Consider the following 27,615-nt stretch of genomic DNA (forward strand, 5'->3'; position numbering starts at 1 on the left):
TGAAGCTCCTCATTATGCAGTTTTCTCCAGTTTCCCATCACTTCATCTTTCTTTGGTCCAAATATTCTCCTCAGCGCCCTGTTCTCAAACACCCTCGGCCTATGTTCCTCCCTTAACGTAAGAGATCTAGTTTCACTCCAATACAAAACTGTCTGTGTGAATGATTTACATGTAAAGCTTTCCATTCTTAGTGTTTATGTGAAAATTTCTCTTATATAATCAAACGAATATGGGTATGCAAAAGTCTCATTTTGTCATTCTACAGTGGGCTATCAATTGCAGAACTGGGGGGGGGGGAAGCAGATATGAATAATGGGATCATATTAGATGTCCCACCAACATAACATGATTAAATGACACATAGCAAATCCACAAAACTACTAGATTTGAGAAAATTCAAACATATTTAAAATGAAAAATGCCAGTGTTCCATTGATGGTATGTTCTTACAAATCACAAAGCAATCACACTGAGCTGTGATAGCTGTCAGTATAGTGACTGGGTACAGGATGAATGATTAGGGTTCGACTCCCAACAGGAATCATTCTCTTTGCCACCACCTTAGGGCTAGAATCTGAGGTCCACCCAGTATTCCATCCAGTTGATACTAGGGATAAAGTGGCTGGAGCGTGAAACTGCCTACTCATCTCCATCTAGTGCCGTGGCTACGAATGCGATCAGCTATACAGCCGTGTCTTCCTACTTCGAGTTGTGGTGGTTAATTAAGCACAGAAACAACTTTAATTTACTAAAGAAACTGCTAATACTTTAATGTATTTCTCCTCCCATTATTCCTCGGTGTTCCATTAAAAGCTGCCAACATACTATAATTTTGGAAATGATGAAATTTATGGATTAGAACATATGTTGGTAGGGTTGGTAGGCACCTGTATGGCGGGAATATACATATGATAAGTGTATTTTATTATTTTCGTCTTAATATCTTTCCGTATGTGTATGAAGTAACACGATATTTTAAAATGAGTGTGATTTAAATTAAAGTGTATATATCCCCCTACTGAATATAAGACATCTGAAATTAGTTTGTAAACTATAATAATATTATCACGTCTTTCTGTTAAAAAAAGCTACTGCGATAAAAATTGAGTTTAAGTGTTCTGACGCTAAGGGAAACCGTTTTAGTGGACGTTTTAAGAAGAAATGCCGATTTCCTGGACGAATTTGGGAGTATCATTGATTCTTGTAATAGTTATTCCAGAGATTGTGTTGTATTACAGGAACCGATTTAAAAAACGTTCTGAAACAAGTTCAGATCATATGAATGAGGTTATGTTTTTTACAGATAAAGGATTAGATTGTAAAGAACATGTCTACAGCAGGTTAACCTGCTTGAAAGAATCTTGCGCCTATCGTAATTTGAGGTATAATATTTAAAAAGTTGTAGATTTCTTTCAATTATTCAGTGTTTTCTCCATGGCTGTTGCTTTTATATAGAAATGTATGTATGTATGCTAAAGGGTTCTGTGTACGGTTTTGTAAACTTACACATCTATGAATTTAATTCAGTTTTTATTTTGTAGACGTCTTATTCAACTGGTGGAAGAAGCTACATCATCTTTAGACATTTGTATGTTCTTCTTCACTTGCCAAGACTTATCGGAAGCTATTATTAGCGTGCATAGGAAAGGTGTCAGAGTGAGAGTTATAACTGATGCTGAAATGGCAGATGGCCGTGGAACCCAAATACCTGAGCTCAGGAAATATGGTAAGAAACAACTTTAAACAGTGAATGTCATTTTGAATGCACACACAGGACAGAGTGCAGGAGAAAGATGTTTTCTTCTTCATGATAAAAACCCTCATATATCAGATTTTTATACAAGTTAGTTGGCACAAGTTTGTATCACTATTTCTTTGTATCTGAGAGGTCTCGGGTCAAACTCATGGCTATCAAGAGTTATGGTCTTCCTTAGCCCCTCAGGCAAATGCTCAGATCATATTTCAGTTTAGTCCACGAAAGTTTTCTTCTTTCTAATTTGTCTCTTCGGTATTAACTGATAAACTTACCACTTGACGTTGTACAGTACTTACATATTAATGGATGGCCCATGTAACTTTAAAAGTTATTTGTAAAAACAAACCCTATATTATTCTGTCCCATTCAAGATGACAACCTCTGTAGTTAATTCAGCATTATTAAATATCCAATGGGTACAAATAGCACAGAACATCATGACCTGTCTGATACATTTAGTCTGTAACTAAATTAAGTTTTCTCTTTGAGTAGTATACCCCTTGAAGTCAAGATTTCAGTTGTCTGGGATGCAACATTGTGTGGTTTGGTAGGTAGGTAGGTAGGTTCATTAAAGTTCACTATTTCTCATTCTTATTCATTCTGTATACATGTATGCCAGCATGATTGATTTTATTTCAGGAGTACCAGTGCGCATGAAGAAGTCTGTTTCTCTGATGCATCACAAATTTATCATAATCAATAATCACATGCTTGTAAGTGGTTCCTGCAATTGGACAATGAAAGCATTTACAGAAAACTGGGAAAACATTTTAGTGACTTCAGTGCCAAATCTTGTTATGCCTTTCAGTCATCATTTCTCCCAGCTGTGGAAAGAATTTTCAGAACTTGATTACAAATTTCAAGTTTAATCTGAAGGACTGTATTTATATACGATTTCATGGTATCTCACTGCAGTGACTATGAAGGTTATTGTCTTCTGGCAGGTGACACTATACAGTCTGGTAGATTATTACCAACATTTCAGAGCAATCGGCTGCCTTCCATTTTCTATCCTGAAACACTGGCACTTAAACACAGCTTGGTATCACCAAATGGGTCTGTGTAGCAGTAATGCTCTAGGCCAGTGGTTCTCAACCTTTGTGAGGTTGCGGCCCAGTAAATTCTTTTTTTATATAAGACAAGGGCCAGGCGGTTGACAAACACTGCTCTGTGCTTATGTTTGAGAGGCACTTGGTTTGAATCTCGGTCAGGAGACCGGCTATCCTGATGCAGCTCTTTTGTGGTCTTCCTCAGTCCCTCCAGGCAGGTGCTGAGCCATGAATGCTTCCGTCCAAATCCCCTCTAGTTCATTCACTAGTCCTGCCATTAAGAGAGTTCTGCCTTTTGGGATATAATGCCGCGTAGTCTGTTGAAAGTCCTCCGTTGTTTTGGAGGAATATGTCAGCTCGAAAATATTGGTTGACTTTCAACTGACAACATGGCATTGTATCCCAGAAGTTGTAACTTCTCATAATTACTGCTGTGACAACCCAAATCCTACTTCCCGTCATTCAGCAAAGGGAACACACGGTAGCATAGTTGGTTGAGGCATTATGCTACAAGCCAGAAGGTCACAGGTTTGATTCCTGATGAGGTCATTGGATTTTTTCAATTTACCTAATCCTTCCAGCTGCACTATGGCCCTGGGGTTGGCACGGCCTCTAACAGAAATGAGTACGAGGAGTCTTCCAAGGGATAAAGGGCAGCCGGTGCATAAGGCTGACAACCTCACCACCACTGCGAGTTGACTGTCTAGAAAATGTGGGAGCCTAGACGTCTCACAACCCTGTGGGCCTTCACAGCCTGTTACAGGGATAGCTTTACCCTTTATCATTCAGCAGTAAATAGATTAACGGCTTCACATCCTAAAGGTGTTCTGATGATTGAGGCAGTTTCCACTGAAATGCTGGCAACATTCTACATAGCTTCACATCACAGAAGATGGTAAACTTTAGTGTGTTTTGTACTTACAAAATTCTTAGAATTGGACAGTTTTTTAGAGCAGTCTTCTTGGATGTGGCGCCATGTAGACATTGTGTTAACCGTCGTTTCGGAGCAACGTATCGCCTCCATCTTCAGGGTAGAAAAAATCCGCAAGTGAAGAACCAGTGTGAGCAAGTGCAAATAGACTGATGTTGAGAATAAACCCGGCTGCACCTGCTCACACTGGTTCTTCGCTTATGGATTTCTTTTTTCTTCTACCCTGAAGACGGAGGTGATACGTTTCTCTGAAACGTCGGTTAACACAATACCTACATGGTGCCACATCTCAGAAGACTGCTCTCTTCATAGTCACCGCCGTGCAAGAGCTTCTCATTTGTTGTACAGAGTTGAACTACCATGTGTTGCAGCAGCTGGTTAACATGCACAATTTTGATACAGATTTGCAAACAATTTTAGAAGTCCCTGACCGGATGTGCTGAATTATTTCTGTATTTTTTCTTGTATCTGTGGAGTAATTTAATTTTTGTCGATGATGATGATAATAAAGATTTAAAATTCAGCTACTGAATTTAATCTTCTAAGGATGGATATGCCATGTCTATACGTGTGTAATGTTTCAAACTAACAAGTTTCTTTACTGAATGTAACATTAATCTATGTTAATAGAGGGCCATGCTAATCTTGGGTATGACACTGGACCCCATTCCTCTGAGTATGATCCCTGCTCGATCTGTTGTGAAGATTTTTGTATTGACAGGCAGAAGCCTTAATCTCTCCCAAGGATGAAATTCTGGAAATGTGAAGAATACCAGCCCTAGTTTTCTTTTATGACTGCAGCATAAATCTTAGTTCTGTCAGTTGTCAATGTATAAGAGTAGTGTCTTCTGGGACGTAACACTGTGTAGTCTAGTAGAAGTTCCCCAGTGTTTCAGAGAAACATATACTCCTTGCATCTTCAGGGTGGAACAGTAAGTCAAGCAAGTAACCAGAAAAAAGCATATGGTAAAAGTTCAATGAGGTTCTGGAGCCACCTATCATGGTATTGTCGTGTGTAGGGGGTACTCTTGACGAATAATGGGTTCTAGATCAGACGATTGGATTTACTGGCACTTCAGTTATAATCGCTCTTAATTACAATCAGTACACCGCTATCGCTGATTTACACACTTTACAGTTCACCGTTTCAGAAGCACAAGGATTCTCAGTCTCCACTAGTCGCCTCCTGGTAACAGAATTAAAACAGTCTCACTGTTACTGTATCTTCTAATCACACACTAAGTCTTCATAGGCTGACTTCTAATTCTTCTTCGACTATCTCCTAACGACAACTGAACTGAATTCCCATTCCTGTATTCTCCCATATCCTCTCAGCATGGACCACGCACAGAAAATATAGCTTCCTCAATTGTTCTGTGAATATTCTGTTGGGGGTACCACATGATCGCTACTTAGCCAGTTCATTGGCACGTTGGCTACTGCCTAGCAATAGAAAACACTATTCATACTGTTGTGTGTGTGTGTATTTCAAGTGTGGCCTAGAGATGGATGTTCCTCTATTGCTGTGTGCTCGTGGGTCACAGGGTGTTTACCGAGCCGTTGCCCAGCAATGCTTTGAACAAATCTGTCATAGTATTATATAAGAGTGAGCCAAGGAGGCAATCAGCCAGAAAGAAGTATGTTCCTCCAAAGCATCACTGAACTTGTGCTATCTGCTTGCCCCCTACTTCTTGCTTGTCAGCCCTGAGTATAGATGCAGTATATTTCTCTGAAACGTGAGTCAACTTATATTGGACTACACTGTGTCACTTCCCAGAAGATAGTACTCTTCATAACGACTGCTGTGGTCATCTGTATCTGCTTCAAGACCAGTTTCCCTGTCCAGAAGAATACATGCTTTATTTTTTTCTTCTGTACGGTAAACTCTCGGTTGTCCGATATCCAAGCACCAGAGATTCTCGAAGACCCACCATTCATTATGCAGGTGGCATTACAATCGCAGTGAATGGTGATTGCAGCAGAGACCAGTTGAATTTGTGATGGTGTTACAGTATGTACGAATTCATACACCCATCCCTCCACCATGCCTTCTCACAAGAACTAAAGCAAAAGCATGTTGTTTCGACTTCAAAACAGAAAGTTTAAATATGTGCATGACTGGAAAAGGGTAGAAATTGCATGAAAATTTGGTTTCTGTAAGTTTTTGTTTTGCAACAAACAGATTCATGTAACTGAAATATCCTATTCCTGATACCTGCCAGATAACAGGCAGTTTACTCTATTTATAATCTCACCCAACAAATTAATACTATCAGAGGCAGTGCTTGTGTGCCTGCAAGCACCTCAGTTAAATCAACTTAAAGCACAATAGACAACTGTAGGTTGCGGTGCAAGGGCCGAGAAGGCCCACCCCTTATTCATTCATTTATACGTCAACTTACCATATTGCTATTTCTCACTGAGTTGTGTTCTGTTTCCTTATTTGTTAGATGCCTGTTAAGCTAAGAAAGAAGAAAATTATTGTTAACATTATTTATAATCCCATAAACAATTACACAGAGGAAATAATTATAAATCATCAAATTGTTACAGGGTGATAACACATACAGCAGTTTAGACATGGCTTTTATTAAATATGTATTAACATCATAAAATTTCTTACGAAGGACATGTCTTCATTACAAAACCTTACACTGAATTTGGTCCCATATTTTTATTATACACTAATCTGTTGTATTGGTGAGTGAATTAAGTGTAAATAATGCTATGTGCCAATCCACTGCCCTTGAAAGAAACCTTAAATGGAGTGTTTTCTGCAGGCGTATATCAACGAAACTGACTTCATGATACAGCATGTGATACTTAGACCAGTAAATATATTTCATCTATCTGTATGACCATGGGTTGACAAATATTGACTTGCTTCAACCAGCGAATAAAAATTCTACCCACCAGACAAACTACACTTATCCAGGATACTGCAGTTACTTTGCGTCAGCCCACTGACCATCATATAAGATGCAGGTAGACTGTGAAGGGTTCCGATGGTTCTGTTAGAAAAATGTAACCTCAATCCCCGGAGCAGGGGTCTCCCTCTCATCTGAGGACGGAAACAGATCCAGCTTCCAAAACATCGTGTTCTTTAGAATACCAGACAATGGACAGAGTCCAAAAACCCAGTAATCCTGAATATGAAATGCTGTCCCACAATATTATGTAATGTACACAATATAATTTATGTTCAAATGTACTGTTTGACAATAGTGGATAAATAAGAGAAGAGAGTGGGAAAGAATATTAATGAATAAATTTGAAGATATTTCCATTCATTAGCCTTGATGTTTTATTCATCATGGATATGCTTACTGAGCTCTGCATGAGTCTGTAGATAGTAAAATTGGGTGCACACATGGAATTCTTCGCAGCCCAAAATTATCTTTCATTATTTACACTTATTTCCACATCCCTTTAACAAAACATGAAAAGAGGCTTACATACACATGCTTCATAACAAATTAATATAAGGCACTTCACAGGGTTGATAGAAATAATTCATTCAGACCAAACTGTCCTTACTGCAAAGTATTGCTTTTAGGAACACTTTTTATTTTTCTTTTAAGAATCTAATTTTAATGAAAGGTGGCTACTGTTTTGCGAGTTCTTTATAACAGCAGATGATGTCCTCTCTGTGTCCATTCTGAAGCAGTTGGGTGTGGTGATACTTACATGTTAATAGGCAACCCAAGCAACTGCAAATCGTTGCAGCCATGCTGCCTATCATATTATTGTTGCCAGCCATAGAAATTTACTTGTAAAAATAAGACTTAAAGCTTAACCTTGAAAGGCTTTTAGGTATTTATTTTTAAAAACAAAACCAAAAGCCTGACCTTGTGAACTTTTGGAGGCATATTCTAAGATTATGCTTTTGTTCTTGATCTTTCAAATAACCTTTTAAGGTGGGCAGCACTGATGTGGCAAGACAGCATAGTGGTAAGTAGGTTCTAAAGGGTTCTGATGACGGTGTATAACACACAAAATTACTGGGTGTTTGGACTTTTTCCGTCATCCGGTATTCCAGAAAATAGAAAACATGACGTTTCAGAAACTGGATCTGTTTCCATCCTCAGGTGAGGGGCCCAATTCAGCAGGTGTCTTCCCCCCGCCATCTGAGGACGGAAACAGATCCAGTTTCCGAAACGTCGTGTTTTTATGAGTTATCTTAAAAACCAGGACGATGGATAAAGTCCAAAAACCCAATATATCAGTGTGTTATACACCATCGTCAGAATCCTATAGTAACTACCCAGTAATTCAGCATGGTGGTCCATTTTATAATTACTAGGGTTACCCACTAACATGTTAGTTCTCCTAGAATTTCAATGTATGCAAAGCAATACAATTAGATGTGATAACTTTTCCAAATTTGGGAAACACATATATTGGTCTGTGGAGGGGGGAAAGAAGGGTTTGCAGTGATTTCATTTCAGTTATATTGGTTTTACACCTGTCTCTACCTGAAACCACGTGAGTACTGAAAGTCACTAATGTGTATAAGTGTCTTGCTATGGGGCTGTATAAGGAACATGGATGTACATTTTGATACTGGACAGAGGCGAGTGATTAGCATCTCATCCTGGACACCTTACTCTCTGGGAAAGAGCCATCAGAACTTTGGGCAACACAGCCTGTCTGGATGTGACAGTAATTCTCACAAAAGTTGTTAACCTTTATGATTTTATTAAATTGCTGTGCTTCTAAATGGAAGTATACACTGCCACCTAACAGGTTTATGGTTATGATATGGTGCCATAACATGAGTTGTCAAACCACGGTTATTCTCATAGTTTCCTCCGGGTTGTCAGCGGCTGATTCAGATATAGTTACAGTTGTTGATGTTGTTGTATCAGGAGTTTCTGCAGTTGCTCCTTCAACTATTGTCACAGGTTTCGGCTCTGAAATGTGATGCTGAATAAGACTGCAGGAGAAAGACAAAATGAATTGAATAATTCCAACAAAAATATGATATTATTAAACTGCCTAACAGTTTTAAGGTGGCCAAGTAATTTTATTCATTGGTGTACAAGCACACAATGTTATTCAATTCAATTCAACTTTATTTCATCCATGAATCATTATACAGGGTCTGGCAAATCGACCTCCCGTATTTCAAAAGGCAGTTACAAACAAACAAAGAAAGATACAGAAAAAATACTTTTATTTGTGAACAACAAATACGATGCTATTTTACATTACTTGGTTTTAAAAATTATTTCCGGTAAATGGCGTCCTCCATTGTTCACACATTGACGAAGCCTTTCCCGGAAGTTGTCCACAGTTCTTCGTGTCATTTCAGGTGGAATGGCAGCCACTGCCTGGGTGATTGCCTCCTTAAGTGCTTGCAGGGTTGTGGGGCGATGTTTGTACACTTGCGCCTTTAAGTGTCCCCAAAGAAAAAAATCACAAGGTGATAAATCGGGTGACCTTGGGGGCCAGGCGATGTCTCCTCGCAAAGAGAGAAGACGTCCAGGAAACAACTCTCTCAGAATTGCTAAAGAACGCCGCGAAGTGTGAGCTGTGGCTCCGTCTTGTTGGAACCAGGCTTGTCCCTCTTCATGGTCCCCAACAAACTGGTTTAACTTAGGTCTAGTAGCGATTCGAAGTAACCGTTACCGTTAGCCCATTTTCCTCGAAAAAATAAGGACCCCACACACCAAATTCAGCAACGGCGCACCAAACTGTCACACGAGGGCTGTGAAGTGGTCGTTGGTGAAGTTCCTGAGGGTTTTCTGCTGACCAGTAGCGGAAATTTTGTTTATTTACAGTACCTGACAAGTGGAAGTGGGCCTCATCAGATGAAATCAAAACAGCGCCAGAGGGAATGTTCTGAAGAATGTCCTCACACGCAGCTTTGCGAGTTTCAAAATCTCTCTCACTTAATTCTTGGGTAACCATCATTTTGTATGGGTGCATGTGTAGATTTCTGTGCAGGATTCTTCTTACACTCCTATCAGACAATCCCAGGGCAGCTGCATGTTTAAGTGCTGAACGCTTTGGAGATTGCTGGATGAACGCTCTCACACGCGCCACATTTTCCGGCATTGTTACGGTCCGAGGTCGGCCAGGCGATTTCTTTTTCAGTGCAGAACCTGTTGCTCTAAAGTTTGATACCCAAACGTGAATAGTTTCTCTATCCGGAACAGGATCATGTCGGCCAAGTTCGAACCGAATGCGAAATGCTCGCTGCATAGTAATCACCGATTCACCATTACGAATATACTCTTCCACAACAAACGCACGATGCTCACCATGCCACGCCATTGTGACTACTGCAAATGGCACTTATACCGCTATCCATCGATACCCCCTCCGCCGCCGTATCCCCACCACAACTCACACAGCGCCCTCTCCAAATACGGGAGGTCGATTTGCCGGACCCTGTACATGATATGGGACAAGTCAAAGATTAATATTAATAGAGTTGCCTAACATTGTTAGCGTTGACTATGACAAGTACTGTCTTCTGGGTTGTGATCAAAGTATTTGGTAGAAGTTCAATGAATTATCTTACCTCCGTAAAGGCGATTCTATGGATGTGGGTTTGTCCTCAGGCACGACATCACCTACCCTAGAAAATTCAATATGCATTTTACACTGTCTCTGAGATGGCAAAATCATCTCATACATTCAGACTGTAAGACAGATACAGATGTCAGGGCAGCATTTGCACCAAATAAAATGCATCTCATAAGACATGAAACACCACAACTCTCTGTTAACTGAGTATGAAGGTTCCTAACACCGAACAACACTGGAGATGATCTTGAACCAGTTCCATCTACATCTCACCTTCACAATTCCGTGGTTCTTGGCATTTTGGTGCATGTGGCACAATTGGTATATCCATTTTGTGTTTCATTACAACTAGAATATTTACTTATGGAGCTGAGCCCTTCTTCAGGAGCCACCAATTGTGCAGCCACTAAAGAACTTCCTAGCATTTTATGAAACCCTAAGGTTCATTACAGTGTTCACAAGAGCCCTCCACTGGTCCCTATCCTGAGCCAGATCAATCAAATCCACTCCATCCCATCTTATCCCTCTTAAGATCCATTTTAATATCGTCCACCCACATACGCCTTGGTCTTCCCAGTGGTCTCTTTCCTTCTGGCTTTCCTGCCAATACCCTATATGCATTCCTTGTATCCCCCATTCGTGCTACATGCCCTACCCACCTCATCCCCCTTGACTTGATCATTCTAATTATACTTGGAAAAGAGTACAAGTTACGAAGCTATAAAACTAAAATGTACAATAAAAATATGCATGTTCTATAAATAAGTTCACTTATTACATAAAAATATAAAATTACTGTAAACAGAAAGATGAAGTTTTGTTACAAATATCAACTTAAAATGTTATACAGACACAGTATTTTCTGAACTTTCTATAAAGGTATCCCCTCAAGCTAAGCAGACTGCAAACACTGTCAATATGAATTCATTTGCGGTAATGACTGGGGCGAGGTGCATTGATCTTCAGTTTTATAACACTACCACCAACAATAACTCTGTTTATCATTCTCATTAATTTTGTTTTCAACTTTCAAGCATATATTTACTGTTAAGCCTTAAATAAATATTAAAATTGACTCAATTATGGATTATGGTGTGACATTAACAATTATTAGTATTCCAGTTTACATATTTTGTTTTGTATAATCATTCTTCTGTTCAAAACCTTAAGATGCATTTGGCAACGTTCATGGCACAATGGTTGAGAACTGCACTTTTCATAGAAGCCTGGAAAGCTCAGTTAACACTGTGACAGGTTACAGGCTGGACAACTGAGGAAATGCGGTTCAATTCCATGCACAGGCAAGAGACTTCTGTTTGCATTAACCAGGCTAGTTCTGGAACCTACCCAGCCTTCTATACAACGGTTATTGGGGTGTTTTTCCTAAAGCGGCCAGGACACGAAGCCCAACCTTAACTTGCCCACACGTCTTCCGATCATGGTGCTTAATTAAGCGCTATGTCATGAAGACATATATGGGAGTGGAGCCATAGCTCCACCATTCTTGACCTCAATGCTAAATGTGAGTGGTCAGTCTCAGGTGCGGGGACATCCGTGTCTTTATTAATGTTCATTACTTTGGGTACATATTTACCTGGACGGACAGCAAGTTGTCAAGTTCCTCCAGCTCCAGTCTTTTCCAAACTTCTCACCATCCTCCAGGCTCTGTGGAAGGTGCTGATTCAGAGTTTCGGGCAGGAGTAGGCTGCAAGCGCCACCCGCCACCAGCAATGACCCCATTACGATCAGTGGCAGCACCAACATCTCTTCACCCTACACCACGTTACATATATTCCAGGGTTTTAAGTTCTTACAAAGGTGACAATCATGAATAACACCTTTTGGGATGTGATCCCGCATAGTCCAGTAGAAATTCATTGATGGTTTGGAGAAACCTACTGTCTCAAATTTATTTCTGATTCAACTTTTCTCACAATGCTTGATTTACTTTTCGATGCTGACGATGGAGGCAGCAACTTCCTCCGAAACGTCTGCATACTTCTACCAGACTACACGGCGGTACATCCAAGAAATGCTCATCGCCTTCCATGATGTTCTGTTGAAGCACCAGGTGGTATCTTACAACAGGCCATTTCCTTTCAAATCATTCAACGCCTCATAACACTAATATAACTTTCCACAAAAGCACAGATTGTATAAGTTTCCATATTACATCGTCTTAGCGGTCTCAGCTTTAGTCATGCACCCCTTAACCAATATATGACAATCCATTCCCTAACCAATCAGTATTCTGTGTGGTGATGGAAACGACGTCTGTTGGTAATTTCCTAAACTATGGAATACAACGGATTGGCGGTTTTTGATGTTAGTTCGTTAAGGCACAAATATAAATTATATTGTACGAAACGTGACTCTAGTTCTATCTCAGTGCTGTTATTTCTTTATTACAATGTGTGGTAGGTTGCTCACGAGATAATATATTGACGTAATGTATTGTGTGGTGTAAAACAATCCTTTGTCTCGCTTGACAAGTGCGTGTGGCCAGGAAGTTACAAGGTTCTACAATATTCGCAATTTCGTATATGAGAACCTTTTAAGATTCTTGTCCTAGTTGGTGGTTAGGTAATTCTTCGAAGGAGACAGCAACTATTTTGCTTGGTGACTTGTAGGCCTTTATTAAAATTGTTAATAGGTACAAATCTTTTATACTTTTGGGTGGTTATAAAATCTAAAGGCAAATGCAGAACAGAAGTGCGAAACCTGGCGCCAATGTATATTTTCCTTTTTACGGCGATGGCTACTTGTGCAACACAAACTCTAAAAGACAATTTCTTGTGAAGATTGATGGTTACTTAGCTGAGTGTTACATTCCACAAGAAACTTCAGTAGTGAAACAGTTACTTCGCAGAAGAATGGTGCCATGAGATTCTTTCCTGTAAGTCAGATAACCAAATTCTCATTTTATAAAACTGCGCTCTTTTGTTTAAACAGTTTTATATAATTAGTAAAAGTGCAGATTACAGCTTGGTCTCACTACACTAACCGATCATTTGATCTTAACTAAATTAAAACGAAAAGCAACCAAATTTAACCACCAGCGGCCATTGATATGTGATCAATAATGGCCATACAACTTGTTTTTGAGACTCCATAAACCTACTATAATCTGCACTGAACCATATAATTAAATGTCTGCTGGAGAAAACTAATGAGCTTGAAAGGAACAGTAAGAACAAGAACATCAGAGGCCTGTCTAGAGGAATAAATGACGTTAAGGGGGGTTACCAGCCTAGCAGTAACTTAGTGAAGGATGAGAATGGTGATCTGCTTGCAGATTCCCACAACATTTTGAATACGTGGAAGAACTACTTCTCTGAGTTATTGAATGTACATAGGGTCAGTGATGTTAGGCAGACAGAAATACATACAGCTGAGCCATTAGTACCTAATCCTAGCCCTTTCGACGCTGAAATTGCTATTGCAAAATTGAAAAGGTATAAATCGCCAGGTAGTGAACAAATTCCAGCAGAACTTATTCAAGCAGGAGGTGAAATATTACATTCTAAGATACACAATCTGATTACTTCTATTTGGCATAAGGAAAAATTGTCTGATCAGTGGAAGGAGTCTATTATTGTAGCAGTTCACAAGAAGGGTGACAAAACTGACTGTAGTAATTATCGGGGGATATCACTGCTATCAACTTCATACAAAATTTTGTCCAATATTCTTCTTTCAAGGTTAAGTCCATATATAGATGAAATTATTGGGGATCATCAGTGTGGGTTTCGACGTAAGAGATCAATTACAGATCAGATCTTTTGCATTCATCAGATATTGGAGAGAAAATGGGAGTATGATGAGACAGTACACGTACATAAGCTATTCATAGACTTCAAGAAAGCCTATGATTCAGTTAGGAGGGAAGTATTGTACAGTATTCTAAATTAGTCTGGGTACCCATGAGAATATTTAGGCTCATTAAAATGTGTTTAAGTGAAACATATGATAAAGTCCAAGTAGGTAAACATTTGTCTGATAATTTTCCTATCCGGAATGGTCTAAAAGAAGGAGATGTTCTATTGCCAATACTTTTCAACTTTGCTTTAGAATAAGCCATTATTAGGAAGGTCTAGGGAAACCAGGTGGGACTGAAATTAAACGGGAGACATCAGCTGTTGGTCTATGCTGATGATATGAATCTACTGGGGGATAATATAGATGCCATAAATAAAAACAGACAAACTTTAATTGATGCTGGTAAGGATGTTGGTCTAGTAGTAAACACAGAGAAAACTAAGTATATGTTACTGTCTCGTCACCAAAATGCAGGGTGAAATCATGACATAAAAATATGAAACAGATGTTTTGAAAATGTAGCACAGTTCAGATATCTGGGAACAAAGCTAACAGATCGAAACCTGATTCAGGAGGAAATTAAGAGCAGATTGAACTCGGGTAAGCTTGCTACCGTTCAGTCCAGAACCTTTTGTCTTCTCGTCTGCTGTCCAAAAACATGAAAATTAGAATATACAAAACTATAATTTGTCTGTGGTTCTGTAGGGGTGTGAAACTTGGAGGTCAAGGAGGATGAGGTGGGCAGAGCATATAGCACGAATCGGGGAGAGGTGAGGAATGCGCATAGGATATTGTTGGGAAAGCCAGATGGAAAGAGACCACTGGGAAGACCAAGACATAAGTGGGTGGATAATATTAAAATTGATCTTACAGATATAGGATGGGATTGTATGGATTGGATTGGGACCAGTGGAGGGCTCTTGTGAACACGGTAATGAACCTTCAGGTTCCATAAAATGTTGGGAAGTTCTTGAGTAACTGCACACTTGGCAGCTTCGCAAGAAGGGCTGAGCTCCATGAGTGAGTGAGTGTACCTTTGGTGTTCCATAACAGAGGTGACATTTATTGACTAACAGAGCAACTGTTGTTATGTATCACACACAAATTTTTTTTCTGATATCTTATTTGAGAAACTTCTCCTTATGTAGATAATATTATTGGTGATGATTACCAATGTGGATTTCATCAAGGAAGATCCACAAAGGAACAGATTTTCAAGATGTGTCAGATACTTGAAAAGTTCAGTGTTTGGAACTGAAAACACTGCCTCTTCATGGATTGCAAAGCTGTATATGACAGTACAGGCAGATGGTAGGTTCGAATCCAAATCAACGAATGGAAGCCTGTGTGCGTTTGTTCTGCGCTTGTGTTGTTCTGTGTGTAGGTAGAGGCCTTAGTTAGTTAGTTAGTTAGTTAGTTAGTTATTGGAGAGGGTGGGTTTCCCCATGCACTTAGACCTGTATTGGTCCATTGTGCTTCCCTCTATGATTTCTACCAGTCTCTATATCCTACCGGTACTGGTGCTTACCATCAGTCCCGCCCAGCCAGCGAGACCGGCCCTACTAGCTGAGAGGTATCTATAGTGCTTCCCCCATCTACCAGAGGTATTAGAGACTGCTGTTGGGCGGGAAACTTCCGTTAATTTGGCTCAGTGACCTCCTTTGAAGATATGAGGTTCTTTTACGTGCCGTAAAGCTACGACACGGGACCCACGGCTTAAAGTCCCTCCCGGAGGACTTGTTCCCTGAATTTTTCCGCCCTTAAAAATTCGACGATCTCCGCCGGGTATTTGAACCCGCGTACTACGAGTCATGAGGTGGGAACGCTACCTCTAGACTACGGAGGCCGCTAGGTAGTGGCCTTAAAACGGTGCTGATCCCCCGTCCAAGGAGCCCTAGCGACTGTGTATAGAAATTGTAACGAAAGGGCTGTAGAGCCATAGACAGAGAGATATGAAAGCTACAATGGTGACATAACCAAAGCTTCTGGGCTTTGCGTCGTGAGAATGTAGGGAGTGTTGCCTCCGTTTCGGAGGTACACACAGCCTCCATATTCTGCATCAAAATCAGTAGGGCGAGTTGATTATTTTCTGTTCCGACTCTGAAATCTCCAACACGAAAGTTGTAAAATAAATTTCCGAATTTCTCGTGATCCTTAGATCCGCACGCTTTTTCAAGATTCGATTATAGCTATTCCCATGTCATTTCCCCCTCCCGCCACACTCAGGGCCTGTGCTCCAGGGGAACGGAACCTCTAGCGGCAGACACATAACTTAATCCAACTTTTGCCAGACATGAAGTAGAGTAGAAATACGTCGACCCTGAATATGACAACGGCATGTATCTCCGAAACATGTGCAACATTTCCCACATCCTCGCGACCCAAAACCAGAACCAACGTCAGCAATGCAGGACCGTGAGAGCCTAAGTTCATCAACGGTAACGATCCAAGTGTTACATATGTTACTGTGTGGTGCTTTGTTATTAGTGTGTGGCAAGGCCGTACCCTAGCTCAGGCGGTTAGTCGCCGCTTCCCACCGCGGCGGCCCGGGTTCAATCCCAAGTCACGTCATGTGGGATTTGTGGTGGACAAAGTGGCACCGGGGCAGGATTTCTCTAAAAACTTCGGTTTCCTCTGCACAATTCTCATTCCACCGACTGCTTCACATACATCATCATCTATCATCCGGGGTTGGTACAGTGGGCCAGTTAGTGGTCGACGTACCAAGTGAAATCAGCCTGACATCACCCCGAGAAATAATAAATAAAAAAGCCTGGCAATGGAGGATATCTTATTAATGTTACAGCTTGCGTAGTTATGAAAGGGCACTAGGAAGCGGGATATCAGGGCGACATAGTATTCTTTTTATTGCTACTGGGGTGGGACTAAGTCCCTTGTACTGAGGCCACTTCTGGCCTATTGTACCAGCCCCAGATGACTGGCAGGGGAAACCGAAGTACTCGGAGAACCTGCCCCAGCGCCACTTTGTTTACCACAAATCCCACTTGACCAGACCCGGGATCGAACCCGGGCCGTCGCGGTGGGAAGCCAGCGACTAACCGCTTGAGCTATGGTACGGCCCGGGCGACCTAGTAAGTTGTCTAAAACGTCTTTTTGGATTTGTCATCGTTAGCACGTTACTAGGTTCTGTTCTCAGCATGTGATGTGAACCAAAATCCCCATACCGGAGATCACGTTGAACAAATGGGACTTTTCTTCTGTAAGGTTGGCTACCCAAGGTATGACGCGCCCTCGAAGATGTTTGGGACAAATCAAATTTGTTAAGTATGTGTACAGCAGTGAAGAGAAAGACATTAAGGAGAAATCTCGCAGAAAACCACAATACAGTAAGGACGCATGACGAGTAACTGGGACTTTCGGAAAATTCCTCGCTGTCACGACATATGACATAAAGTCAGAAATTTTTAGGCAGACGATAGAGTAGTGTCTGTTTGCAGGGCGATAGAAGCTCGCGAATAAATTGATTCATGATAGTCGATATTGAAATTTAGTTAGAACCGCTCGCCACATTACTCAGAGTTAAAGCGCTTGCACTGAAATGATACGGACTGATATAAGTTGTCGGCCTCCTCTCGCGCAGAGGAAAGTGCAAATGTATGTAGTGCGGACAGCAGTTTGCACTTCGCCAAGGGATCAGATAGGGCCAAATGAATCGTGAGACTCGTGCTTTGCAATTTTGCATTCCGTGATCCCAGACTAGACAGCTTTCCTGAAGACATGTACTCCTTTCACTACTCAGGACTTAACTTACGGAATCGATATGACAACTTTTCTAAAAACATCTACCCCAGTAAATGTCTAGTCATTGTATGTCCATACCGATAGTAACAGAGAAACAAAAAAAAACTTTTCACTCCTACCATTTTATTTTCTTTCTTTTATTTAATTTTCCTCTATATGTAAGATTTGAGGCTTTCACGGCGGTGACTATGAAGAAAGCAGTCTTCTGGGATTTGTCACCGTGTATATGTGGTGTTAACCGACGTTCCTCCGAAACGTCGGTTAACACCACATATACAGGGTGCCAAATCCCAGAAGACTGCTTTTTTCCTCTATATCTTTGCTGCTACTTCGTAAGCTTCTTCGCGTGAATAGTACACAGCAAGCAACTGACCATGTAGATAGAGGCGATATATTCCTCCGAAACGTCGGTGGGCTTCTATCGGACTACATGGCGTCACATCCTAGAACACCGCACTCATCATAATCATCGCTGTGAGAACCTCAAATCCAAGAATCACTCACATTCACATTTTTAGTTTCCTCCTCCATTATATCTTAAATTTCTCCTTTACCTTCTTATTCTTCTTCATCTCCTTCTCTACTGCTCATTCCATTTTTATTTTTAATTTTATCCCCTCTTTCCAAGTAATCTAATTTTGAATGTGCTCCTACTTTTCTCCCCCTTTCTCTCTTCTCTCGTCTCGTCTCCTCTCTTTACGTTCTCCTACACCATCTCAAGATGATGTCAGTAGCCCAGACTACGGCGTCGAATGACATACTCCATCCGCTTTGGGAACGAGAGTGCGTCATCGTCACTTAGTGACACATCGTTACGTCATCATTGTAAAGTTACTAGACTCTCCGTTATCCAGTTGCGTATAGAAAACTCGGATATTCCGTACCGTAGCCTACACAAGGTAAGCTGCAGCTTGTATCATAGAGTGGGTGGAGTTTGGAGAGACAAATGAATGGATTTGGCAGGAAGTGATTGTGGAAACCGCCTGAGCTGTGGCAAGGCCCTGTCTATACTCCAGTGTAGTGTGGGTCTACACATGCGTCATTTCCTACTTGATTAAATGCGCGTCTCTGATGTAACGCACGCGGCCCATCTCAAGACATTCATTGCTCGAAATCAGAGCATTCCACGTTGCAAATTACACGTCACTCCGACAACACATGCCACAAGAAGGCTGTTGTCATGGCGACGTTGTCTGCTAATGAACACTGTGTAGGGTGCACGGGACGAGAAATGTACGGAAAGTTATATCGGAATACCTGACGGTGACAACTTGCGAGACCTAAGCGTAGAAGGGAGAATACAAGTAAATTCGTTCCTAAAGTATACCGGGTTAACATAACTCACACGCTGGCTCCTTAGCACGGAGTCCCGGGTTCAGTCTCGAGCGACTAAGTGAGAAACGCGGTGAAGGACGTGACAATGAATCAGCATTCTATCATTCCTCTGTACTGATCATCCCCTGAAGGATGTGTTGGGGCTTCATCTCTGACGAGACGCTTGTCTGGGTACGCGGTGAAGATCTCTTTCTTAAATAAACAGTTTCTGCTAACATAGATCGGACTCCTCTGGGACCAGTAACTGACTCTTGTGAATACGGTAATGTACGGTAATGAGTAGCTGAGTTACTGTCAGCTTCTCAAAAAGGACTCTGCTCCATGAAATGAGTTAGTTCTTCCCACCTTCGGTAGCTTAGTTGATTGAGGCACTATGCTACAAGACGGAAGGTCGCGGGTTCGATTTACGATGAGGTCACTGCATTGTTCAACTGACCTAAACCTTCGAGCAACACTATGGTTCTGGGGTCGACACAGCCTCTTAACAGAAATGAGTACCACGAATCTTCCTGGGATGTAAAGGCCGGCTGGCGCGTAAGGCTGACAGCCTCACCGCCATCTGTGAGTCGATTGTCTAAAAAATGTGGGAGCCTCCACGGCCTATTACAGGGATAACTTTACATTTTCCTTTTATTGCTCTCACAATAGACTTCTCATAGATCTTTGTGGATTGTACTATGCTGTCAGTAGTTAGCAGCAATGCGGACACTGGAGAGGAAGGAATAGTGGTGTAATCCAGATAGTATCCCAGAATTTTCCTGGACGGACTAACGAAACCCACAGAAATCCTCATTCAGGAAGGTTGTGATAGTCTTCTCTGAGATTGGAACCGAGCACCTCCAGAATACGAATCTGGATCGTTAGGGATATACCAAAGAATTCGGTATATCAGGAGGTATTGATATAAGGGTTACTAAGAGGTTAGTCTCTGGCTTCCCACCGCGGCGGCTCGGGTTCGATCGCGGTTCTGGTCAAGTGGGATTTGTGGTGGTCAAAGTGGCGCTGGGGCAGGTTTTCTCCGAGTACTTCTGTTTCCCCTGCCAATCTCCATTCCACCAGCTGCTCCACAATCACCCTCACCTATCATCTGGGGCTGGTACAATAGGCCAGAAGTGGCCGCAGTACAAGGGACTTAGTCCCATCCCACTAGCAATAACAAAATCTAGAGTGTGGGATTCACTTGCGTCATACCAACGCAATGCATAGTTCCGATGGGAAACACTGTACAACATTTGAACATTATGTTCTCTGCACGGACACAGCCATTACAGGACGATTTATACGTCAGAATGCTCGAAGAGGGGGCTTATAAGCGAAGAGAATAATTTGCGTTTATTAGAGCATGGATTGAAATAAAAAACAGCGCTTTTAATATTTACTAATTGATGGAGCAATTTTTCAGCACTTAACACACGATAACTAATGGAATATCTGATAGGTACATCACGTCTTCTATTTTTGCCAGCGGAGTTTCAGCAGTAACAACACTCAATGAATTAACGAATGAGCAGATTAAAAAAAATCAGAGTTCTCTTCTCATTTGTTCCACTAAAAATTTTGCTTTATCAAAGGCACAATGATAGGGTTTGTTGTTTTTGTTCCGGTTCATTCGATAGATCGATTGAACGCTACGAAATGATGGGATGTAGGAAAATATTTTCATTTACGTTTATATAACAGAAATGCTTTAAATGTTTGAAGCACTAGTCAGAGTTATACTTTACGACTGGCGGTTTGCAGCCAATCAGTTCCTCATGGAGACAAGCTCCTTGAGACTCACGACCAGTAATTTTATTTTCCAACTGACCACTTTCGGTTATTCTCAGGTCTGAGTCCCGAGGGACTCTCCTCGAAGCACAAATTTCTTATAAAATGTATAAATTCAGTTCGTGCCTCACAGGAAACACATTACGTCTCCGCCACAGAGCCCAACCGGTTAATGCTGTTTAGGGAAACAGTCGCTGTTTATTGTGAGAACCATACGGAACACACAGATACAGTCTTTGGGCAGAATGCGGAGCTTTTAATTGTCATAGCAGGTGGTGTATATGGTAACAATTTTGCTAAGGGATCAAATTATTGGGAATTAATTGCTTTGTCTCTGAAGGTTGTTAGTGGTATTGGACAGCTCATTCTTTGCAGTTGCAGGGAAGTGAAATATTGTGTGAATAGGATAGCAACTAGACGCTAATAGAGAAAAATAGAACGTGCATATAGACGGTATACGGAGCCTTAACTGGAACGGGACACACAGTATTATTACCAAGAAATTGTGAATAAAATGACCAATGGAAGGAGACTTCTGCAATGCTGACAGTCTCCAGATTGATGGATCGGATGGCAGGATGACGAGTGAATGGTAAACTGGAAAGTATTTGGATGAAAATGGTCGTGACCTACTCGAGGTATTTTCCTGATTTTTTTAAGGAAAATGGGAATTGTAATGGAGAGGTTCTCAGTTCGAATCTCGACCGACACACCAGCTATCCTGACTGAGGCTTTTCGGAGTTTTCTTACTCCTTGCAGGAAAATTATGGGAAAATACGTGTACATAAATTAGGTCACGACGGCTTCCTTCCAAATCCTTTCAAATTCATCGTTCATGTATCTTACCCACCGACGCTGTAGAGTATAGTTGCTGACACAGTGATACTGTAATACTGATGTTTATGAGTGTCAACTGGGTCTATCGTAACTAAGCAATAATTTTGCATTTGATTCCCATGAAGACGACATAACTACAAACATTTAGACGAGCACTGTCTTGCGTGAACTAATTATATATAGATTAGTAGTGACGAAAACACGCAGGTCATGGCTTACCAGATAGACGATTAGAGGAATGAAGACGGGGCCGAGCATGCCGACCACTGAACTGGTGCTCATGCCCAGACCGCGGACCACTGTCGGGTACAACTCTGAAGCCATGAGCGGCAGAACCACGAACGAGGAGGAGATTCCCATCTTGCCGACGCAGTAGAGGACCAGCGTCACTCTCGTGTCTGTAACATCCACCGCAACACACGGACACATCAGCTGAGATCTCTTTCAGATGCTGCAAGAGAAAGTTCTGCCGTTTCACGGGAGTCCCGGACTACGCCCTTCTTCGGTTAGTGCAGAAGGTAAAGCTGTCCCTGTAACAGGCCATGGAGGCCCATAGGGTTGTGAGACGTCGACGCTCCCACATTTTCTATAGACAGTCGGCTCATAGATGGCGGCGAGGTTGTCAGCCTTACGCACCGACCGCCCTTTGTCCCCCAGGCATATGCCTGGTACTCCTACCTACCTACCCACCTCTCTAGATACCTGTCTATCTATCTACGGTTGGACCTTGGCCGCTTTTTAAGTTTCTTAAGCCTATGCAAAGTCGGTATGACTCCCTGGACGGGGAATGAGCTAGTCGCAAGGCCTGTACCTACACGCAGAACAACACAAACACAGAATAAACGCACACAGACATCTATGCCTCGAGTGGGATTCGAACCCACGATCCCAGCGTTCGAGCCAGCGAAGACAGTTCATGCCTCAGACCGCGCGGCCAGTGTGATCGGCAATCCCTCTAAGGTTCCAGTGTTCCCTCGGCACCCTGTGCTGACACACTCAGTCTATGTTCTTCGCTTGGGGCGACTGTCCTGTGGTTTACTTCGTGACGCTGCCAGTGCGTAGACTACTCGGCGTCAAATCATGAGTGATGAATTGGAAAGGATAAGACATAATCGGTGGCCTCTTTAGTGTAATATCCCGTAATTTTCCGGAAGGGCCTAAGAAAAGCCACGAAATCCCTCAGGTTAACTGGTGTCCCGGTCGAGATTCGAACGGAGAACCATCTGGTTACGAGTCGAGAGCCTCACAGCACGCAAACTCGCTCCGTGGCTGCAGTTAGGATAGAAGTCAAGCTCTTCTGATAAGAGCACTACTCCAATGATAAGGTTAGGTTATTCATACGCTTCGCGCCATGATGACGTATGGGGGAGTGGAAGTATAGCTCCACTATTCTTGAACTGCTTCACGCTCGGACTATTTTACCCCCAGGGAAATAGCCCCAGATATAGGAGGCCTGGTGGACCCCATAGCCGATCTGGAATGCTTTGGAGTAGAGAAAGGTTTTGCTTTTGCCTGGAATCGAACCCCGGCACTCCAGCCCGTAGCCAGGCGCTATACCGACTGAGCTATCCCGGCTCCTTTATTCCATTGACGGAATGGCAAATAGTTCAAAGCTTGGATCTTAGTACGTGATGTGTCGTATCTGTGTGGTTGCCCTTGAAGATAAGCAGCGTACGCAGTACACATACGTGTAGTGTGCCAATTTACAGCGACTGCCGTTAAGAGAAATGCCTTAGCCCCTTCAAGATAGTAATTCGAGTTCACGCATTGCAGGAGAGTCGGAGAAGTTGCCGAACCTCCACGGCGTTTATCCGAGCTATTCGCTAATATTGCGGTAGAAATGCGAGTATCATTACGTAGTGACAGTTTGTGATTGAGGTCTTCTGGGTTATGACATCGCGTAGTCTGGCAGATAGGTACCAGCGTCTGGGAGGGCATTCCTGAATTCACTCCATCTACGCTTTGTTCATGCCGCTATACATTTGTCGAGTTACATTTGCGGGATTGCACGAGAATTCTTATGATTTGCTTGCGAAATCTGAAGTGTTCACGGCCGTGACTGTGAAGATTGCTGTCTTATAGGATATGGGACCGTATATTGTGATATATCGTGACCAACGTTTCGGAGAAAACTGTTGCCTCCATCTTCAGGGTAGTTCTAGCTTGAGTACTCAAGTCTGCGGTACCGTTCCTCCCTGTCCATGTACCTGCAACAGTTTGTTAAAAGTGTGACTTACTTTTCTATCCTGACGTTTCGCGTGAATACTCTGCCTCCATCTTCAGCAACGAAGCGTAGGTCAAGGAAATAACCGGCAAGAAGTTATCAGATACTTGCTGACGAATTTCTTGGCTTACTCTTCGGCGATGAAGGTAGAATGTCACCGATGTTTTTGAGGAACGCACTACTTTAATTTTCAGGGTTGAAGAATATGTCGTCAAGAAATTGGAGCCAGTTATTGCTAATTACTAAGCTTAAATTTCTACCCTGAAGATGAAGGCAAAAAGTGCCTCCGAAACATCCCTGAACGTCACTCTTCCAATTCAGAGAGTAGCTGTGGAGGGAGTTCAGTTTCGTTGTGAGCACGTGACGTGGATTTGTGCGCGTGTTGTTGCCGTTAGAGCTGACAGAGTCGAGACGCTAATTGAATGCACTGCCATGAGATTTATTACCGGGAATCCCACGTCAGGTGACTCCATTACGAATTCTTTTTATGTCAATATTGGACTTGCCTGTAGCGTCACATCCTCTGCAGCACGCGGACCGCACTCATCAAGAAGGAAGAGATTTATTATGCGCGTCTGGGCAAGAAACAGCTACAGAGAACATGTGTATACACGCCCCGTCTCTCTGCCCCCTGAGGAAGCTCCAGGTTCCTGAATGGTAGGACGGAACTGGGTGGCTTGAAGATACTTCACGGCGCTGTCAGTATCTACAACAGGGGTGGGCAAACTACGGACTGCGGGTTGGATAAGACCCGCGGGACTATTTTGAAAATTCATATGCAATATATATATTTTTAATTTGAATCATCATTCTGTAAACTTCAACAAGGATTGTAGTAAAGTATCCTTCTACAATGGATGTTAGAAGTCTGTTTCAGGTGACTGTGCATCAACAGATATTTGTTCCGTAGTTTTAGTCCGAAATATTTTCTGAGATGCGGTCCGATAAATAGTTGCTGTTCCTAATTCGGCCTTTCGGGTATAAATTTTTTCCACCCCTGATCTGGGGCTATATAACGTCGAACTTCAGACTGATTCATGAATAATGAATTGGAAAGGATTTGCATGGTAGTGTTTGTCTTAATGTCGTTTCCATGGAAACTAAATGCAACACTAACCCCAGAATAAGAGAGCAGTCGGCATTAAAGTACCTTAAATTGTGGGGGGGGGGATTCAAGTATGTTCCACTGTTTAAAGGTATACTGTCAGATCTGTCTTATTGTTCCTATCATGCCCCATAAAGTGTGATGACCAGCCAACGCGTTGGTAGCCAGCAAATATGCATTATAGTGCATGTTTGTCTTCCAATTGTCCCATTTCTTACAGCTGTTCCTTGAGGTCGTCACGACTTCAGAGAAGCAGAACTGCGTCCGACTGCACACATTTGTCAAACATCTCGAGGCACGGTTTGTTCTCTTTACGATATTCTCAGCATCCAGCCAATATGACGACGAAGAGCGCCGGTAGCCCGTTGAAATACAACTGACGTGTCCTAGGAACATTTCGCCTCTGCTTTCAGGGCCGAATAAACCGAGAAAGATACCCGCTGAAAAGCAGACATTAAAACCATTTTTAGGATATACGGCGTAAATGTATATATTGGATTGATCTCTCTAAGGATATTGTGACGCATATACCATTGCTAGGCAACGGCTCGGTAAAACATCTCCTAAGTTACGATCTCAACAATAGAAGGATATCCGTTTCTGGTTATCGGACATATAAACACGCGAGAAGAATGAAAGGTGTTTTCTATGTGGTCGGCGCCGAGACTGCTAGGCAACTGCGTGGTGACACGCCTCTGCAACAATAGAGGAACTATGTTTTCTGTGCTGCGTGGTCCGTGCATGCTGTTAAAGACTTATTACTGCTGGCTGTGACTCTGGCAAACGATAGACACGTCCTCTCGTCAGAGAGAGCGCTCCGCATCTAGAAGTCTTAAATTGTCTGACAGTAATAAAGATCTGGTCGTAAACCCCAGGTGGGTGCTTTATTCCAAGACAGACTGACCGACTGACCGTGGTCGTAACATAAGTTTGACATTTGAAGTCAGAGTCAGGAGAATGCGAACACAACGGCGTACAGCAGAATGAGAACTGAGCCAGCTGCCGGTAGGAGACAGCCACGGAAAGTCAGCAGTGGAAGAAGAATTAGAAGTCAGCCTCTGATTAGAAGATTTAGTCATAGTGAGACTTAATTCCGTTACCATGATACTAGTGAAGACTGAGAATCCTTGTGCTTGTGTAACGGTGAACTGTAAATTATATAAATTAGCGATAGCTCTGACTTGCTTGTATAAGATGTTAATAAACCCAATCATCCAATCCAAGCCCCGTGTATAGTCATTAATACACGTGACTATTTTACAGCGGTGGAGTTCTATGCATATGGTAATGAACCGAGTGTCATAGCAGTGAGTTTAGCAATATTAGCTTCTCGCGAAATAATCTGCCCTAGAATTCGCTGGTCAGTTTGTGTTGATGTTTCTCTGTCTTTCTGAGTCTGCTGCTTGCTGCTGGCTTGTATTGCGGGGAGAGGTACTGTTCGGGCACTCAGGCGCCGAGGTGGGCTTAGTCATTATGCACGCGTTAGGACATGTGGTCTATGAGGCATCGCTCGGCAAGATACCCCCTGGCTAACAGGGCACCCGTACGGCTGAGGTGTGTGTTGAAGTTCTGTTGGTGGAACTGTACATTCAAACTCCCTCCCCCCTTCCCCTAGTCCCGTTGGAGCCTCCGTACTAACGAAAACAAATCACTAGCGCCCTCCTCATTTAAATGGCCCTCATGTGCCTGGCTTTGGTTCCTTTGTAGCGTAGATTTTAGCGCTCCTTGCGGCCAGTATCATCAGCCAGTGCCCGCCCGTCTGCGTCTAAGTGTTAGTGGCGCATTCGGATGAACTGTACGGTGGAGGGCGCCGTTACGACGGAGCCAGTGCCCGTCCGTCTGTGTCTAAGTGTTAGTGGTGCATTCTAAGGAACTGTACGGTGGAGGGCGCCGTTAGGACGGAACCAGTGCCCGTCCGTCTGTGTCTAAGTGTTAGTGGTGCATTCTAAGGAACTGTACGGTGGAGGGCGCCGTTAGGACGGAACCAGTGCCCGTCCGTCTGTGTCTAAGTGTTAGTGGTGCATTCTAAGGAACTGTACGGTGGAGGGCGCCGTTAGGACGGAACCAGTGCCCGTCCGTCTGTGTCTAAGTGTTAGTGGTGCATTCTAAGGAACTGTACGGTGGAGGGCGCCGTTAGGACGGAACCAGTGCCCGTCCGTCTGTGTCTAAGTGTTAGTGGTGCATTCTAAGGAACTGTACGGTGGAGGGCGCCGTTAGGACGGAACCAGTGCCCGTCCGTCTGTGTCTAAGTGTTAGTGGTGCATTCTAAGGAACTGTACGGTGGAGGGCGCCGTTAGGACGGAACCAGTGCCCGTCCGTCTGTGTCTAAGTGTTAGTGGTGCATTCTAAGGAACTGTACGGTGGAGGGCGCCGTTAGGACGGAACCAGTGCCCGTCCGTCTGTGTCTAAGTGTTAGTGGTGCATTCTAAGGAACTGTACGGTGGAGGGCGCCGTTAGGACGGAACCAGTGCCCGTCCGTCTGTGTCTAAGTGTTAG

General features: G+C 42.6%; 3 protein-coding genes across 3 annotated transcripts in view; 1 reads left to right on the forward strand and 2 right to left on the reverse strand.

Annotated features, from left to right (window-relative positions):
• Nucleotides 1-42: 42 nt before the first annotated feature.
• On the forward strand, nt 43-3,355 carry LOC111862780 (mitochondrial cardiolipin hydrolase). The gene is made up of 3 exons (XM_023848444.2): nt 43-1,382; nt 1,542-1,726; nt 2,396-3,355. The coding sequence occupies exons 1-3, from the start codon at nt 1,162-1,164 to the stop codon at nt 2,623-2,625; spliced, it is 636 nt and encodes a 211-aa protein (XP_023704212.1). The 5' UTR covers nt 43-1,161; the 3' UTR covers nt 2,626-3,355.
• A 5,075-nt stretch (nt 3,356-8,430) lies between these two features.
• LOC111862774 (beta-alanine transporter) overlaps nt 8,431-27,615 on the reverse strand; it is a gene marked incomplete at its 5' end in the record, with an annotated part of 126,691 nt that continues 107,506 nt past the window's right edge. The window contains 4 exons of the mRNA XM_023848438.1: nt 8,431-8,672; nt 10,266-10,322; nt 11,865-12,043; nt 22,010-22,188. Coding sequence (XP_023704206.1) covers nt 8,519-8,672; nt 10,266-10,322; nt 11,865-12,043; nt 22,010-22,188 — 569 coding nt within the window. The remainder of the gene's footprint in view (nt 8,673-10,265; nt 10,323-11,864; nt 12,044-22,009; nt 22,189-27,615) is intronic.
• LOC117282188 lies at nt 8,829-9,890 on the reverse strand. The gene is made up of 2 exons (XM_033750794.1): nt 9,409-9,890; nt 8,829-9,010 (listed from the first exon to the last, which is right to left on the reverse strand). Exons 1-2 carry the CDS (start codon nt 9,794-9,796, stop codon nt 8,994-8,996), a joined length of 405 nt encoding a protein of 134 aa, XP_033606685.1. The 5' UTR covers nt 9,797-9,890; the 3' UTR covers nt 8,829-8,993.

The sequence above is a fragment of the Cryptotermes secundus genome, unplaced genomic scaffold, assembly GCF_002891405.2.
Source record: "Cryptotermes secundus unplaced genomic scaffold, Csec_1.0 scaffold409, whole genome shotgun sequence".
In the NCBI taxonomy this organism is placed as follows: Eukaryota; Metazoa; Arthropoda; class Insecta; order Blattodea; family Kalotermitidae; genus Cryptotermes; species Cryptotermes secundus.